General features: G+C 38.5%; 1 protein-coding gene across 1 annotated transcript in view; it reads right to left on the minus strand.

Annotated features, from left to right (window-relative positions):
- LOC127448091 (LIM domain only protein 7-like) overlaps positions 1-16,136 on the minus strand; it is a 28,487-nt gene that overhangs the window by 11,875 nt on the left and 476 nt on the right. The window contains exons 2-12 of the mRNA XM_051710378.1: positions 15,981-16,011; positions 15,609-15,722; positions 14,419-14,611; positions 12,948-13,188; positions 7,587-7,616; positions 6,806-6,956; positions 5,107-5,249; positions 4,155-4,758; positions 3,503-3,736; positions 2,144-2,258; positions 1,117-1,278 (exon numbers count right to left, since the gene is read on the minus strand). Of these exons, the coding sequence (XP_051566338.1) occupies positions 1,117-1,278; positions 2,144-2,258; positions 3,503-3,736; positions 4,155-4,758; positions 5,107-5,249; positions 6,806-6,956; positions 7,587-7,616; positions 12,948-13,153 (1,645 nt within the window). The 5' untranslated portion in view covers positions 13,154-13,188; positions 14,419-14,611; positions 15,609-15,722; positions 15,981-16,011. The remainder of the gene's footprint in view (positions 1-1,116; positions 1,279-2,143; positions 2,259-3,502; positions 3,737-4,154; positions 4,759-5,106; positions 5,250-6,805; positions 6,957-7,586; positions 7,617-12,947; positions 13,189-14,418; positions 14,612-15,608; positions 15,723-15,980; positions 16,012-16,136) is intronic.

A 16,136-nucleotide genomic window follows, 5' to 3' on the forward strand; every position in this document is an offset into this window, starting at 1 on the left:
AGCAAGCTACGAAAACCGATGTACGACTACAGACAGATAATAAAACAAAATGGTTCTGGTTAATATTTCTAATTAGTGGGGATGACAGACAGACCACCTTCTCCTGCCATGCAGTCAACAGAATGAGTTCCACACACCAGATTTATCAATAAGTTTACAGATGACCCCTGCTAGCTCTGCCTTTAGTCACAAACCACAAGCCTGTTAGTAAACACTTAAGATTTTCACATCAGTTGCTATAAAGAAGTGTATTTTAGACACTTCAATGCACATTGCTTAGAAAGACATATAAATATATCACATGTTGCCAAAAGGCTAGGGACAGATAAAGGGATAGTTCATCCAAAAAGAAAATTACCATTACTTTCTCATTCCCAATGTTATTCCAAACATGTATTGTTATTTTTTTTCCATGGAACACACACACGCACACGATTTTAATGAGTCTTCACATATTTTCATGTAACAAAATGGACATCTTTAGCATTAAATGGTTCTCCAATGTCTCGTAACCAAATGTCATGATCTCAAACCATAGGCTGCAGCGGAAGTGAAGATTTGCAGTGAATAATGGTTTATGTTTGCTCTGTTCCTCATACAAAGCTGTGTAATGACTTCAGACTACTTGGAATATTGTGCACAGTCATATAGACTACTTTTTTTAATGCTTTTATTTCTTTTTGGGGTTTGACAGTCTGTGGTGACTATGAGCTGTCATTAGAAAAGATCTATGTGAATTCTTAAAAAAAGTTCCAAAAAAAAGTACAGCATACTCATTTGGAATGACATAAGGTTGAGTAAATAATGACTGAATTTTTATTTTTGGGTTAGTAAAATGAAAAGAAATCAGCACCCAGGAAGCCAGTTACACAACTGACAGATGTAAGAAGATACAGATGATATTCAGACTTTCACTACAGGGCCAATCAAAAGCAGAGCAACTTGTCCTTAACTGTACTGTCAGTTAAAATGAAAAGTCTGCAATAACATACTTCAAGTGTGTAATGATGTTATTTCATTAGATTTTACAAGGCCTGTTATGGTCAAGTAGGGTTAAAACAGTCTCTGGCAAATCAATGCTGCTTAAGAAAGAGTGTTGCAATCGATAAGACTTACTATTCCTGCCATGTCTGCGTATGTCCATGAGCAGACTTCCCTTTTGCAAAGACTCCTCCATACTGTTCTTCCACTCAATATAGCTCATGTGTGCCACACTGTGTCCATTCACTGTAAGGATCTCATCTCCAACCTTCACCTGACCGAGCTCCGCTGGACTTCCTTCACACACACACATGCACACATGCACCAAACATGTGCACAAAGAAAAAAGACAGACAAGACTGATAATTATTCAATCTTCAATTAACTTTTCATCTGGATTTAATTTACCGCAGGATAGCTCAACATAGCTCATATCTCAATATAGCTTATGCCAAAGGGAGAATGCAGAAGCTAGAAACTGGAAAGCAGCAATGATTCTTGATTTAGTCAATTAAACAACATTCAGTTTAGCTCCTTAAATAATATGAAATTTTGCTCCATTGCTGTCTGGACATAGAGATTGTTTGAACTAGAGGCTCATTAGAATCAACCTAGAAATAATATGCCCTGTATAGCTCTAGCAATGGCACAACATATGTGTTTTATCAGCAGACATTCTCTGAAGCGGCACACAGAGCCTGTACTGGATGTTTCATTATTTCATTGGGCAGCACATTGTAAGTTGACATGCAACCCTTAAGGAAGTTAACATGTTCTGAAATGTGACATGCTATATTCCATCTGAAACTATTTTAAACATTTAGCTCATTCTTTATAATTATTATGCATGCAGGTTTTATGACCTCATATTAATCCTACATGTAATATTTTTCACACCACAGAATCATTTAAGAGGAACTAGTGAAGGCAAAAAAGTACCTACAAATTATGACCAATCACAGGACCTAAGATTGACACTTTCCCTTCAAACCTTTCTACACATTCAAATACATTTTAAGCTACAATCTTGATGTTGACGTGTCGATGGACCCAACCATGCCTTAACTACATGCTGACACATCTTATGGGCATCCTTTGAGAGAGCATGTTTCAGAAAAATCACCTTGAACATTTTAAAGGATTTTGCAACAATTTATTTTACCTGGCACTACAGATTTGATACTGACTCCTGTAGAGTCCCAGTCAGTCTGGAAGCCAAAGTCTTGGCTGCTGTTGGATTTTTGGTTCAGGCTGATTCTCATGTCACTGTAACTCACCTGCAAGACACAGTCAGGACAGTACAAGAAGCATGAGAACATCACTGTGTGCCAAAGATCATGACAGAGACATTCAAAAAGTTTTTCAATGTAGGAATAAGATAAATTCTATAAAGTAATATGGATGGATGGATGGATAGATGGATGGATGGATGGATGGATGGTTGGATGGAAGGAAGGAAGGAAGGAAGGACAGATGGACGGACGGGCTGTGGGTGCAATGGCTGTTGTCCTTGCAAGGTTGCACGTCAAACATTATTGGTTTTTGTGTCTCAAAACCAAACTTTATAGCATCGAACCAGCACTATAGGTGGCATATTTCATTTGAGAACTGCATAATGATTTGCATGAAATATTTGATTTGATAAATAATGGCCAAGTAATAATTAATGAATGAATAAGGAGTTAAATGTTGGGTCAAAGGCTCCTAAAGACTATATACTCTATATATCGCACAAGTCATATTGACTACTATAATGGTGCTTTTATAGTATTTATTTATTTTTGTTGGTCTTTTTGGAGCTTGATCGTTGTATGGAACAGAGCTGCATGTGTAATGTAGTTGACTGCTGGCAATGGCAATGATGAAGACGATGACGTGAAGATGAAGAACGCAAGTGCAGTTTATTTACAAAGTGAGAACCAATAAACCTGACTACAAAACAAAACATGAACATGGACTAGACTAGGCTTGACTATGGCTTGGCTTGGCTTGGCTTGGCTTGGCTTGGCTTGAGCTTGGCTTGACTTGGCTTGACTTGGCTTGACTTGGCTTGACTTGGCTTGACTTGGCTTGACTTGACTTGACTTGACTTGACAACAGCGTACCAACACATACATTCACATTCAATACTTGACAAAAACACAATGGAAAACATGAGGCTTAAATACCTGGACATGGGGGAACATAAACCAATGAACAAACAGAACTGATAACAATCAACCAATGAAAAGACAAGACACATGAACATGGAGGGAAAACATGAAATCACATGACAAGGAAACAGGAACTAAACTTTTCAAAATCTTAGACATGAATCAACAAAATACACATGACAGCATGAATATTCTAAAAAATTCTCCTTTTGTGTTTGATGGAAAAAGAAGCATGTGGGTTTGGAGAGAATAAATAAGAACTTAAAAGCGCATTGGGAATTGGGCATTCCAAATTGGGTAAAAAAAAAAAAAAAAGCTGTGGCTGGGATGAAATCCCTCCTTATAAGAACAGTTATAAACTGTCTTACCTCATTAGCAGGGCTGATCACAGATGGAGCTTTGGGCAGGGGAGACACCCTGTTGACTCGAGGGACGGGAGAAGGGGTTTGTAATGTCTCCTCCTCTTCTTCATTACTGCTCTGCAGAGGGCTGCCCTGGGAGAAATCATCATCGTCCGTCACATACTGAGCATAGCGGTTGGGAAACTTTGTTTTCTTGAGGCTGTCAGTCTCTCCATTCATGCACTTATGAGTGTCATCCATCTAAAAAGATTTTTGTTGCCAAATAAGAGTTGTCACAAACAATTGCAATTCTTTTTTCAACAACTCATTGCATATGTAATATTCACTACTTAAGATGTATTCATTACTTTCTGTAATGTTACAAAGTCCTCATTGTTTGAATAAAGCAGAACAGATCATGACTTCTGATTTACCATGGGATAAGCCTAGGTTAAAAAAAATCATTTGATTAATTGATTAGTGACATGGTACACTTTCTCAAAATGTCAGACTTTTGTATTGGTTCAGTACTGGTTAAACTCAATTAGCTTGCTTTAGAATTCATATGAGCAGCTGTAAATAGATAAGTACTAGAATGTAAATCCTACACTGTAACAAACAAAAAAGAAAATGTCATTTGAACATGACATGATGTTTGAGACTGAACAGGGCAACTCACCGTGAATGCTCTGGGAAAGGAGGTGATTCGGTTGGACTGTGTGCCGAATGGTCTGGGTGTGATTACAGAGGTGAGCCTTGCGCTATCTGATCTCTGGTAGCTCCTGGGGAGGGAGGCAGAAACTCGATCCAGCCCAGGCTGCTTTGTCTCCATTGAACTGGGCTTATACAAAGAGCTAATGGGGCCACTGGAGTTCTCAACTGGCTTAGTGGTGCTAATTGTCTCCAACTGTTGAGAGCTGTTCAGAATGGTGCTGCTGGTGTTTGGTTTACTGATACTGGTGGGCTTGAGGCTGGTGTTGCTGTTGGAAATAGCTGGAACGGGATCATCCAGAAGGCTTCGGGTAGTTGTTTGGCTGTGTTGAATGTTGTTTGTCATATGAAGAGGGATCTCTGGGCTGGAGCGATCACATTTGGCTGGAAAATCGGTCTGGTCTGATGCCAGGGTGCCAGTGACAGGTTCCTCTTTCATCAGAGATGGCACAGAGGGTACTGAAGGTTTGTCCATAGGGGCGTAAGGGACGTCAATGGTGTAGCTACGTGGTGGCAGAGTTCTGGTTCTGGGCACAGGTTCTTCAAAAACATCATCGACGCTTGTGTTAAAGCTGTTATTGTAGTTGACAAGAGATGCGATTAGATTACACTTTTAAATTGAGCTCAAGAGCAATCAGAGAAAGTAGCACAGACTACATTCTCCATCCTAACAAAATGTACTGATGAAACTGAATAACAAAAAAATAACAAAAGTGAAATCAACAGCTTCTAAAATATTTGAGGTCAGATTTGATCCTAGTAAACTACATTTTATAAATTAAAATTGATTGGCTTTCACCTTGAAAGGTTAAAGCTGTAGTTGAGATAAAATCCCTCCTTGTTTATTGCTCAGGAGTCATAACATGTCTTACACATTTCTTTAAAATAAAATAAAATGCTGTGAGGGAATGTATGTTCACCTCTTATCCTGGATCTCCTTGAAGGTTTTTGATTTCCTGGGGCCGCTGATAGAAGTGATCTGCTCAATCTGCTCTCTCTCCTCTTTTTTCTTCACAATATCAGAATTCACACTCCTGCGTTTGTTCTTCCACCTTGTAAGATCCTGCAGGGGTAAGGAGAAAGACGCTCAGCCTTCATAACTGGAGCACAGGTGCTTTTTCATAAGCACTAATGGTATGAGGGACAGTGCAGGGGAAGGGTAGAGAGACTGGAGGACAGATTGAGGAGTGAGGGAGGACTAGATTTTTCTGGTGTCCTATTTTGTGTCTTTGGCTCCACCCGGCTCCTTTCCCCTTGTGAATTAGGGGCCGTATGTGACCTAAATACTGTACTGAATATCAGCCCAACCACTTGCACACTTACTACATATTATCATCAAAGAGTTAGAAACTATTTATTATTGACATTGTTGTGTGGCTGGAAACAGTTGAGCACTTTATGGCAGGAGCGTGGCTGGACCCCATTTACTGGTTCTGCTGTGCCCCGGTAAAACTTCACCGATAAATCATTAGGGTTTCCTATTTTAAAAAAAGACTGTTGTGATGCCTGTTAAAGTGAAACTTAGCAATCTATCCAATCAAATAGACCCTCACCTTATTCATGTTCAAGTGAGAAACTTGATTATTTTTCTGAACAGTTTTTTGAACAGCGCAGAAGCGCAGCACACTTGTCCTCTCTCTCTCTTCCACAGAGTAGCTGTTGTGCTTGTACAGTGTTGCCAGGGTTGAGCTTTCACACCAAATTGGTGTTGAAATTTGAAAACACAATTGCGGGTTAAAATTATACAATTTAAGGTTGTAGTTTTGGGGATATTTTAAGCATGAACCACGGTCGCCAAAAGGTTTGATGGTAGACAATAGATAATGCAAAGAAAATGTCTTATTCATGTATAACGTTTCCGGGATTGAATATCTGGCAACCGCACCGGTATGCTGTTGTCTTAACAATAAGCACACTGTCCACTGTGCACCAGAATCATCAGAGTCTGCAACATTCTTACACAAATATTACATTTGAGCGCATGATACGTTGTTTTTACTTCCTTTCCAGCTGCAGATGCGGCTTCTGTGCCAAACTTTGCAGCAGAGTAAAGTCAAACGGATTTTGATAAGCATTAGGTGAGTGCACACCCACATTGGTGGATATATTTAACATCAATATTGTTATAATATTGGTATAATTTATCATTTTGGCTTTATGGTACAAACTTTTGGAAAATTAATTTGTTTCACATTTCCAAAAAAAAAAAAAAAAAAAGTTTCAAAAACACCAATTTTTAAAATCACTGTAACACATCGCTGCCAGTGGCTTATAGCTGATATATCTGAAAACTCAGCACAGGTGAAATAGGGGACATAGTGCGTGTGTAGTAATTACATTGCTAAAATGCTATATTAGTGCTTTTTAATGTGTATCTAACATGTGGTATTCCATGTTATTCTATTCTATTAAAAAATGTTAATATTAAATTAAAATAATTTAATAAATCTAAAAAAAGTCTAAATTTATACTACAAGAAGACACGTTTAATTGTATGTCATTCTGTTAAATGTGCCACGTCGTTCAAACACAAAGTCGGCGTGCATTGCAGAGTCTCTGCATGCCAAACACTGCACCACAAACTTTATCAATAGCAAAACCATGTGTTTCTATACTCACATCCTGCCACTTATCCTCACTCTCCTTCAACTGAATGCGCATCTTTTGCAGTTCTTCAAAGCGGACTTCCTTGCTCAAGTTGCTCAAGTTGCTCAAGTTGCTCAAGTTCAAGTTCATCTGATCCTCTGTGATGTCACTCACTGATTTGCTCCTGAGAACAGATTTTTTTTAGTCAATTGTCAGATTAACTGAAAAACAATCCCATGAGGAAAAACTTGCACGCATTAGGATGAAGGAAACGTTTAATGCATTTCAGCCATTCAGCTTTTATAAAGTGCTACAGTTCACGTGAAGAATACATAAATATTGGAAATGTACAAGACAAAGTATTTAGTGTTAGTAAACAGCAGGCATGTCCCAAATATTCTTCAAGCCAAAAGTAGTTGTCATGTGTGACAACTAATGAGTTGTCCCATATTGGCATGTACAGTAACAACTCAATGGGTTCAAATTCCATGAATATTCAATCACTTCCACTCATGTGATTTACCTGTGAGATCACAATATCTCTGCATTACAGAAACAGCAGGACTTCTTGTGTTCTGGATCTTTCCAGAACATCACATTTAATGGAGATTTGGATTAAATTAGACAGCAGTGTGTGTGTGCATTTGTTGTCTCCACTGTTTTATAGTGAAAATAGCTGGACAGCAGCCCATGGGAAGCAAAGCATTGTGGGTGTCAGCGCTTAATGTAGGGAAGAGCAAAACAAAAAGGCTCAGGCAGCATGACCCTACAAATGAGTAAAAATGTGCCATTCCTGCACAAGGCCACAACTTACCCATCACTACCAGAGATGTTCTGATGCAGTCTGAGAACCAAAGAGAACCACATAACACAGTCATATATGTGTGATGATTGACACTTTTGTTTATTGACCAACAAAATAACACACGTCCACTATCAAGAGCGTGATCACACACTGCACACAAAAAATAAAAACTTCTCATAAGCAGTATTTTTGTCTTGTTTTCCAATAAAAATATCTAAACATTCTTAAAACAAGATAAAATTACTTGAAAAGTAAAAACTAAAAGATCACATTTTCAGAGAAAGTGTCTTGATAGTTTCTTTTTTTTTCTTTTCACCCCACTAGCAAACTGCAAAAAAAAAAAAAAAAAAAAATTAAAAACAAAATACTTTTCTTCATTTTTTTTTTTTTTTTTTGCAATCATAAACTTTATCAAGGTTTATTCTGAAAATAAGAAAATACAGTTTGCCAACTGAGTAAAGAAAATAACCTTAGATCAAGATTTTTTCCTCTGAAAATAAATCTTATATTCTTATATCTTATGTCATATAAATATGACTTGTCACGTAAAAGTCAGTCATATTTAACACAATTTTGTTTCTCAAGTAAATTTATCTAATTTTAAGGGTGTTTAGATATTTATTTAGAAAACAAGATAAAAATAAGAAAATTATTTTTTAGTGCACTGGTCCAGTAGTGCATAATGGTTATTTGTTTTACACAGTCATGCTTTAAGGTTCATTCCAAGTGTCACCTGTGCATTCTCCGATTAGTTTTTTATTTTATTTTTATTTGAAAGCAGGTAAAACAACACTGCAACTGGCTGACATTTATCATTTGTGAACAAATAATATTAGCTGTTACCAATTACTTTATGTCGAGTGGAAGGAAGAATGACATCACAGAAAACTTGCAGAATTCCCCACCAATCCTAGTGCGGTTACTCTTTTAAATGGTGTTGCGTTCGATGGACCTCATCAAATGAAATGTTTTGCTTGGAACTCGAAGGCTAGGTGTATTTAAATGTTTCCATGGACACATAAAAGTGTAAGTTCCAGCTTTCAAAGGATCACAAGGCTGTGGGGAATTTGGAGCTAGAGTGGACTGTTAGCTACCTCCTAAAGAACGGATGTCTAACTGGATTATTTATAGACATTTCTCAGGTTTTAACATTCCACCAAAGTTAAGCTGGATACACTTTCACCTTATAACATTGGTGAGAAGCCTCTCACTTAACAGAAAGTCAATCCACTGAACTAGAATGTGCACTTCATGTAGTATCTTACATGATTTCATCACCAAATCTTTCAGTCTTTTTTTATTAACCACACACAAAAATGCATTAGACAGGCAAATGGTAAGTCTCTCGGCAGTAAAAAACAAAACAGTTTTAAGTGTATGGAAAAGTCACATTCTTTGGTGTTGTTGTAAAAAGCGAAGCTTACGCATCCTTAATAAATTGTTATTTATGAAATAAATGATAAATTCAATAAAATCTGTTAATTATTAAAAATATGTATAACTGACCAAATAAATGAACCATTTCTAAATGGTTTTTACACTGTCAAATTACAATGCTAAGAACCACTTGACATTAACACTAGATGTAAAGATTAATCACAAGTGAGTGCCAATTTTGAAGCTGGTCCAAAACATTTAGCGAAAAACACTGAGGGAACCAAATATCTCTCTGTTACCATCATTCATCAAGTGACATGTCTCGTGCAATCAAAGGCAAACCCAACTCAGACTCCAGCAAACATTTGCCAATTCAAAAATTATAGTTAACCTGAGAATGAGAAAAATACACTGCAGCCAAAACCACCATGACAAGCAGACAGCAATTTCTGCAGGCTCAGGAACCTAACCTCTCCACCAACAGTCTCTTCTTGTATGTCAGATGACTGGCCTCTATGATGGTTTGCCATTTCTGCATGTCTTCCTCACTGCAAGAGAAAGGAACACTGGGACCTCCTTGAGTAACAGCTAAACTGTGCCTTGCAATGGAAAGGTTTGCTGTTCCTTGCATATTAAATGCTCTTAGCTTCCTAAGAAGCTTATCATCTGTTTTCAGGTGCTCTTCTACTTCCTGTTTAGTCTTTGGCTTGGGTTTTTTCTGTCTGGTTTCATTTGGGGCACACTATAGCTTGGCCTGCAGTTTTTGTGGCAAAGTCCATGGCTCTGGAATGGGCACAGGGTGATAGTTATCAGGGGCCCCAGACAGAGGGCGCTGATTGTTTTGCTGCTGAACCCTTCGAAAAACCACATCATCTTTTTCCAAGTCAGGGTAAACAGGTTCAGCCTCATGGTGGGGCTGAATTACCACATTAACATCAGCCTCTGATCTACAATGACGGGCTAGGAAGTTACCGTACTTCAACTTGGTCAGGTCGTTACTGGAGTGGAAGGTGCTTGTACGCCGTGTAAACATATCATCATTTACAAAGTCTGGCAGGATGTCCGCAGAAATGTTGTATGGGTCGTTAGGGTGTTCACGCCCAAGGAGTGGATGCTTTTCACATTTTATGAGTCTGGGGCCAAAGGTGGGATCCGCCTGGGCCAAAAATTAGGGGGCCTTATCTTAGGAAGCCCAGCACTCTGCTGAGCAACCACAGGGGGTTGTGTTTGAGAACTGCAGGCGAAAGAAAGGAGAAATGAGTAAAGAAAGGTTTCGGAACATGCCAGGGGACAATAGGAGAATGCAAGTGCACAAATGTGTAAGCAGGCTTACAATAGCAGTGCATGGCAGGAGAATGCAACTAACCATGTGGAATATGCATTGTTTTCCAGTAAAATTTAAAAAATCTTAACATTAAAACAAGAGACAATTACTAGAGGACTAAAATAGCATAAGACGATGAAGAAAAAATATTTGCCAATGGAGTAAAAAAAATAAACTTAATTTTAAGGAGAAACAAGTTTATTTTTCTTATCTCATTGGCAAATAGGTTATCTTCTTTTAAGCTTCTTTGCTTCTTCTAACCTCACAAAATTCTGTTAGATTTCACTGAAAATGACAAAATATCTTGTGCAGTTTTGCAAAGTAAAATTTTGGAAAGCTGCAGTGTATTTTATTATTTGGCTGAATTATGTAAAAATGTATACTAAATTGACAGTACGGACCTTCTCATGTTTTGCATTTAGCTACTAATGTACTTGTGTTGTGAGAGATCCTTATTATTCAATATGATGATTTAGAAAAAAAAGAAAAAAACAGTACATGTTGTAAGTATTAGTTGATTTATTTATTAGAACGTGAGAAGAAGCTGATCGGGGGTACTGAGTCCAGTCCTACTGCATATGTGGCTGTGATAAGGACCTGGCAGTGGAAGTGAGGCTGCTGTAGGTGGGGCCTTCAGGTGCATGGGGGTGATAGGGAGGGGGCTCAGACTGTGTGCGAGAGAAAGAGGGTACAGAGAGCCAGGGACTGACGTCACAGTCTGAGTCTTCTGAGGATGAACCTGACTTCTTGCGGCTGGAAAATGGGAGGTGAAAGAGCACAGAGAATAACAAGGGAGAAAAGTTAGCAACCATCACCAGAAAGAAGAGTGAGAGAAAGATAGTCTTAGCAATCAAATGAAAACTGCAGGTACATGTACAACCTTGCTTTTTTACAGGGACTGAAACTAATATCTGAGCAGCCGATGGACTGGTTTATCATGCACGTCTTAAGAAACTAAATTTCATGGACTTTTTAAAAACAATTTTAAAAGTATTTAAATGTAGGGTTCCCACACTTTCTGAACACTAAATTTCCATGACCTTTCCAGTTGTTTGAGATTATTGGATAGGAACTTTTAAGAACCATTAAAATACAGACAGATTCATTAATGAATCATTCGGACCAATATAAAAACCGATTCCTTGAGAAATAAAACTGACTCAAAGTAAAGATTTGCTCACAAATCAAGATTGAAAATAAGTTTTAATCAAAACATTATTTAGCCTATGAAATACTGTATTTCAGAGCAGAGTATATGTGAAAACCTGTATTTATATTAACAATAGAAAGTTCCATGACTTTTCCCTGACTTCCTAGGTTGTCCATTGCAAACCCTGTGTACATAAAGCACAGCTTTTTTATTTTAAATTTTTTTTCTTTAGGTTTTCTTTTTTTTTTTTTTTTTTTTGCCTCAGTAACAGACAGACCTGAAACCTTGGATCTTTCTATACCAAGGGTGGCGCTGGGATCCAAGTTTGATCTTCTTCGTATGTATATCATCCTCAAGTGTCCAGACCTTGGGCAGAAATGTATCACAAGGCACCATCGCAGAGTGTTGCAGAATCAGGCCTAATTTTCTGGCATAAGTCATCTTGAACAGGGTCAGCATCGCCAAACTCATCATCCTCTTCGTCGGAGTCATCGTAAATGCAGATGCCAGCAGACACGGGCCTCCTACGAGACCTCTGAAGAGGCTGTAACTGACTGCTGCTTAAAAGACAGCCATTTTTGTTACATACTTCCAATGAACAAGGAACATCAAACCATCCAGCAAACCAAAGAAAATTAAACACGGAAAAGTCCACACTATGGTGTGAAATACAAGCAAAACAATGACATCACAGCAACTGAAAATCCAAACCAATTAGAGTTTGCTGAATATGACCTGAAGTTAGCACTGACAACATGCCAAACAGAAGCGTGTCAATGGTACCAGTTTCTGACCTGAGGTGGGTCAGTGTCTGCACATTAGTGACAGCCACCTGGGACCAGGTGCACTGTGGGACAGCAGCTACCTCCATCGGGTTCATGGGTAAGGCAAAGTTGGTCAGCATGACCGGGGAGGGGCTGTGAAATCTACGGCTAGCGAGGTCATCAAGAACCACGTCAGGGTCTGGCCGATCAGCATCTGAATCACTGCCATTATACTCAAAAGCCCAAGAGAGTCGGGCAGCTGGTATGGAGGTCTGGGATTTCATCTTTGTGATAGAGGAGGGATCTGAACCTGCCCTCTCATGACTTTGACAAACCACCAACGGTGGTTAAAAGAGCACAACGGCAAGACTTAATGGGAGAAATAAGCACTGGCATTCAAACATTGAAAACTTCTAATGACTACCATAACATCTCACTCATCAAATGAGGACCTTTTTGAAAATACCTGCATTGCTGGTCACCAGCATAATTTGTATTGTTTTCTTTTTTTGGATGCTGGTAACCAGCATACCTTCATTTGAAGCACACTTTGCTGTCTTTTCAGCAGGGGAATATAATGATGAACATATACACAACCTGTGTTTTCCTAGCCAGCAAAGTGATTGTTTTCCTTCTTAAAGAAAGACTGAACCTACAAAAGGTCACTAAAATAGGTGAGTCATCCAATGAGATTCAATGAGAACAATTAAATCCTAGAATCTCTCAAGTGAATTTCAATAATAGACTTGTATTACCTTGTGAAAGTGCCGTCCTCATCTGTGTACAGAGGACTTCCCCAGCTTCGTCTGTTGTCGTCATTTCGCTCTGCACGTTTCTTGCGCAAGGGTGCTGGAACATAGCCTGACTGCTTGTCCTTGGTGGGCAGGAATTGGTTGAACGCAGTGGTGGTCTTGGGAGTTAAGACCAGCGAGCGGCGATATTCTTTATTCACTGACATCATGAAGCTTAGCTCTGCTTCAGGGTCACTTCCACAACCTGGTGAAACACAGCACAGAGAGAAAGGATTAAGAGCTTATATACTGACAGCCTCATTCACCCTTCAATTTCATTACATCTTTTTATCCATACAGTGCAAGTGAATGGTGACTGAGGCTGTCAGTCCCTAACATCTCCTGTTGTGTTCCACGAAAGAAAGTCATAAGGGCTTGGAACAACATGATGGTAAATTATGACACCGTTTTCATTTTTGGGTGAACTTTCCCTTTAAAACATTATTTAGCATGTTTTTTTAAACCATTTTCCTTGTGGGGACAATTGGTTGTTCCCACAAAGTAGGTGATTTCAGCTTTTACTATCCTTGCTGGGACATTTGGTCCCGCACGCACATGCACTAGTAAACATGGCAGTGGGAATGGAGAGTGAGTCATTGGCAAGTCTGTGGGGAATACGAAAAAATTTCTCACTGGGGTGAATGAGGAGAGATCAGAAGACTAATTAGATCAGCAAATAATTACATCACCACACCAGGGACCATGACTGACTTGAAAGATGCTAATGTCAATAAAACAGAACCATGTGGAAGAGTATAAATGGAGGGGAGTTTAATCTTTCCATCAGAACAGTATCTGCTGAATGTCATAAAAACTCATAGCAAAATGAGGGTTCTCAGAAGTCTTGTTTAATTTGTATAAAGAGATGTAAACAGTATTATTCACTTACCACTAGAGGGCACCACACATTTTTTTAAAGCGACAATAGTAATTTGATAAACTACACTTCAGCTGAAGCAAGAACATGTGCATTTTTATTGTCTGCGGTCAGGTTTTTTTTTTTTTTTACTTGGTACCTGTCAGATACCATAGACATATCCGTAAATTCAAAGTAAATTCTCAATACGATATCCCACCTCCATTTTTCATATAACAACTCATTCAAGTCAGAACACACAAAATAGACTTAAAGGGATAGTTCACCTCATATTCAGTCTTCATTTACTCACCCTCATGACGTTCCAAACCCATATCGCTTTCTTTTTTCATGGAACACTAGAGGAGAAATTTTGAAGAATGTTAATGCTCCTCTTTTTCCCATACAATAGAAGTGAATGGTGACTGGTCCTAACATTCTGCCTAACATCTCCTTTTGTGTTATACTAAAGAACTAACATAATACGGGTTTTTAATGACATGTGGGTGAGTAAATGGTGGGTGAACTATCCCTTTAAGACATTCAATTGAGGAGTTTTCCTCAAGCTAAGAGTCTTACCCTCACTGCTGCCTTTGAGCGTAGCGTCAGAGGATGTGCTATGGGTTCTGGAGTCTAGTGAGTCGAGACTGTCTAGCGAGTCTTCTCTCTTGTGTCCGGCCTGTAATGGGAAGAGCTCTTTCTCTGAGTACCAGCTATCACTACAAGAGCTGTTTTGCACACTGCCCTGCAGTGATGAGCAGTTCTCGAGTGCCTGTCAAGCACAAGGGTGAGTGTGAGGGGAAACAGGCCGCCACGCACGCACACACACACACACACACACACTAAAAACAAACAAACAAAGAAACCACACCATCACCATACAGCCTCCATAAGTACATAGAAAAGATCTTGCTTATGATAATCTGCTGTCTTTTCTATTGTGAGTCATGCCAGTAAAGCCAATCAAGTACACAGAAATGTTTACACTCGTGTGTTATTATAGGTGTGTACATAACATGGTGTGTACTATTGATTCTCAATTGAGATGTGCAAAAACCTAAAGCAGTAAAAGGGATAGTTCACCCAAAAATGAAAATTCTGTCATCATTTACTCACCCCCATGTTGTTCCAAACCAGAATGACTTCTGTGAAGCACAAAGAGATGTTAGGCAGAATGACAGCCTCAGTCACCATTCACTTTCATGGCATCTTTTTTCCACACAAAGTAAGTGAATGGTGACTACCAAGGCTAACATTCTGCCTTGTGTGTTCCACAGCAGAAGGAAAGTCATATGTGTTTGGAACAACATGGGGATGAGTTTTCAGAATGTTCATTTTTGGACGAATAATTCCTATAAATGGCAGTTTTGCATGAAATATATGAAGAATATCAATGAAACTATAAAGTGTAAATAAAAATATAAGAAATAAGCATGATAAAAAAAACTATTTAAAAGCAGCATGTGTTTTTATTATGTACAAAAGACAAAAAAGACAAAGAAAAAAATTAATTGCCATTGCCTGTCTGTGTAATGTAGTATTGGTTAACATTGTTCAATCATGACACCAGTAAGCCTCATTCTTAGCTAGATATTTTAAATATCACAATGGATGGAAAGGCACAGGTCACAGGGTGCAAACTGAGATTTACAACAACAGCTAGTTTACAAGTCTACAAAAATACACCATATTGAAGCACTTCAAAATGACACATAAGAGTAAAGTAAAAGACTAAAGTAAAATCCTGCAAAAGTCTGTAGACATCCTACCTTATATAGTGCTGTGCCAAGCAATCCTTCAAAAGCCTTTAGTTTTAGGTAAGGTCCATTATAAAAAGGATCAGCATGTGCCTTTCTGCCCAACCAATATATGGTGATCAAAACCTAGGACACATATTAACATAAGTATTAGAACATTATTATACAATTTAGTGATCCAATAATGATCCTGGGCTGCAGGAAAAACATGAATTGCACTGTAAGATTTTAAACCATAACATATGCAGTGTTAGTTCAAGATGAAGCCTTTAGAAATGGTACTGCTACTGATTGGATATGTTACATTGACATGATTCTGCCAAAGAACTGCTTAATGAGATAAACAAACAACTACCACCCAAATAGTTCAGCATTAGCACTTACATTTTTAAGTCTCCGGGTGCTCTCTTGACACCTGTAGGGGAGACGAAGTTATTGGTTAATCACTCACTGACTGAAAGAAGGACAATAAAAGAATAATGGGCATGTTTTGGACCTCTGTGTTCCCCAGTGAATGAGCTAGAAAGTGAGAGCACAATT

This window comes from Myxocyprinus asiaticus, chromosome 11 (assembly GCF_019703515.2).
Source record: "Myxocyprinus asiaticus isolate MX2 ecotype Aquarium Trade chromosome 11, UBuf_Myxa_2, whole genome shotgun sequence".
NCBI classification, from domain to species: domain Eukaryota; kingdom Metazoa; phylum Chordata; class Actinopteri; order Cypriniformes; family Catostomidae; genus Myxocyprinus; species Myxocyprinus asiaticus.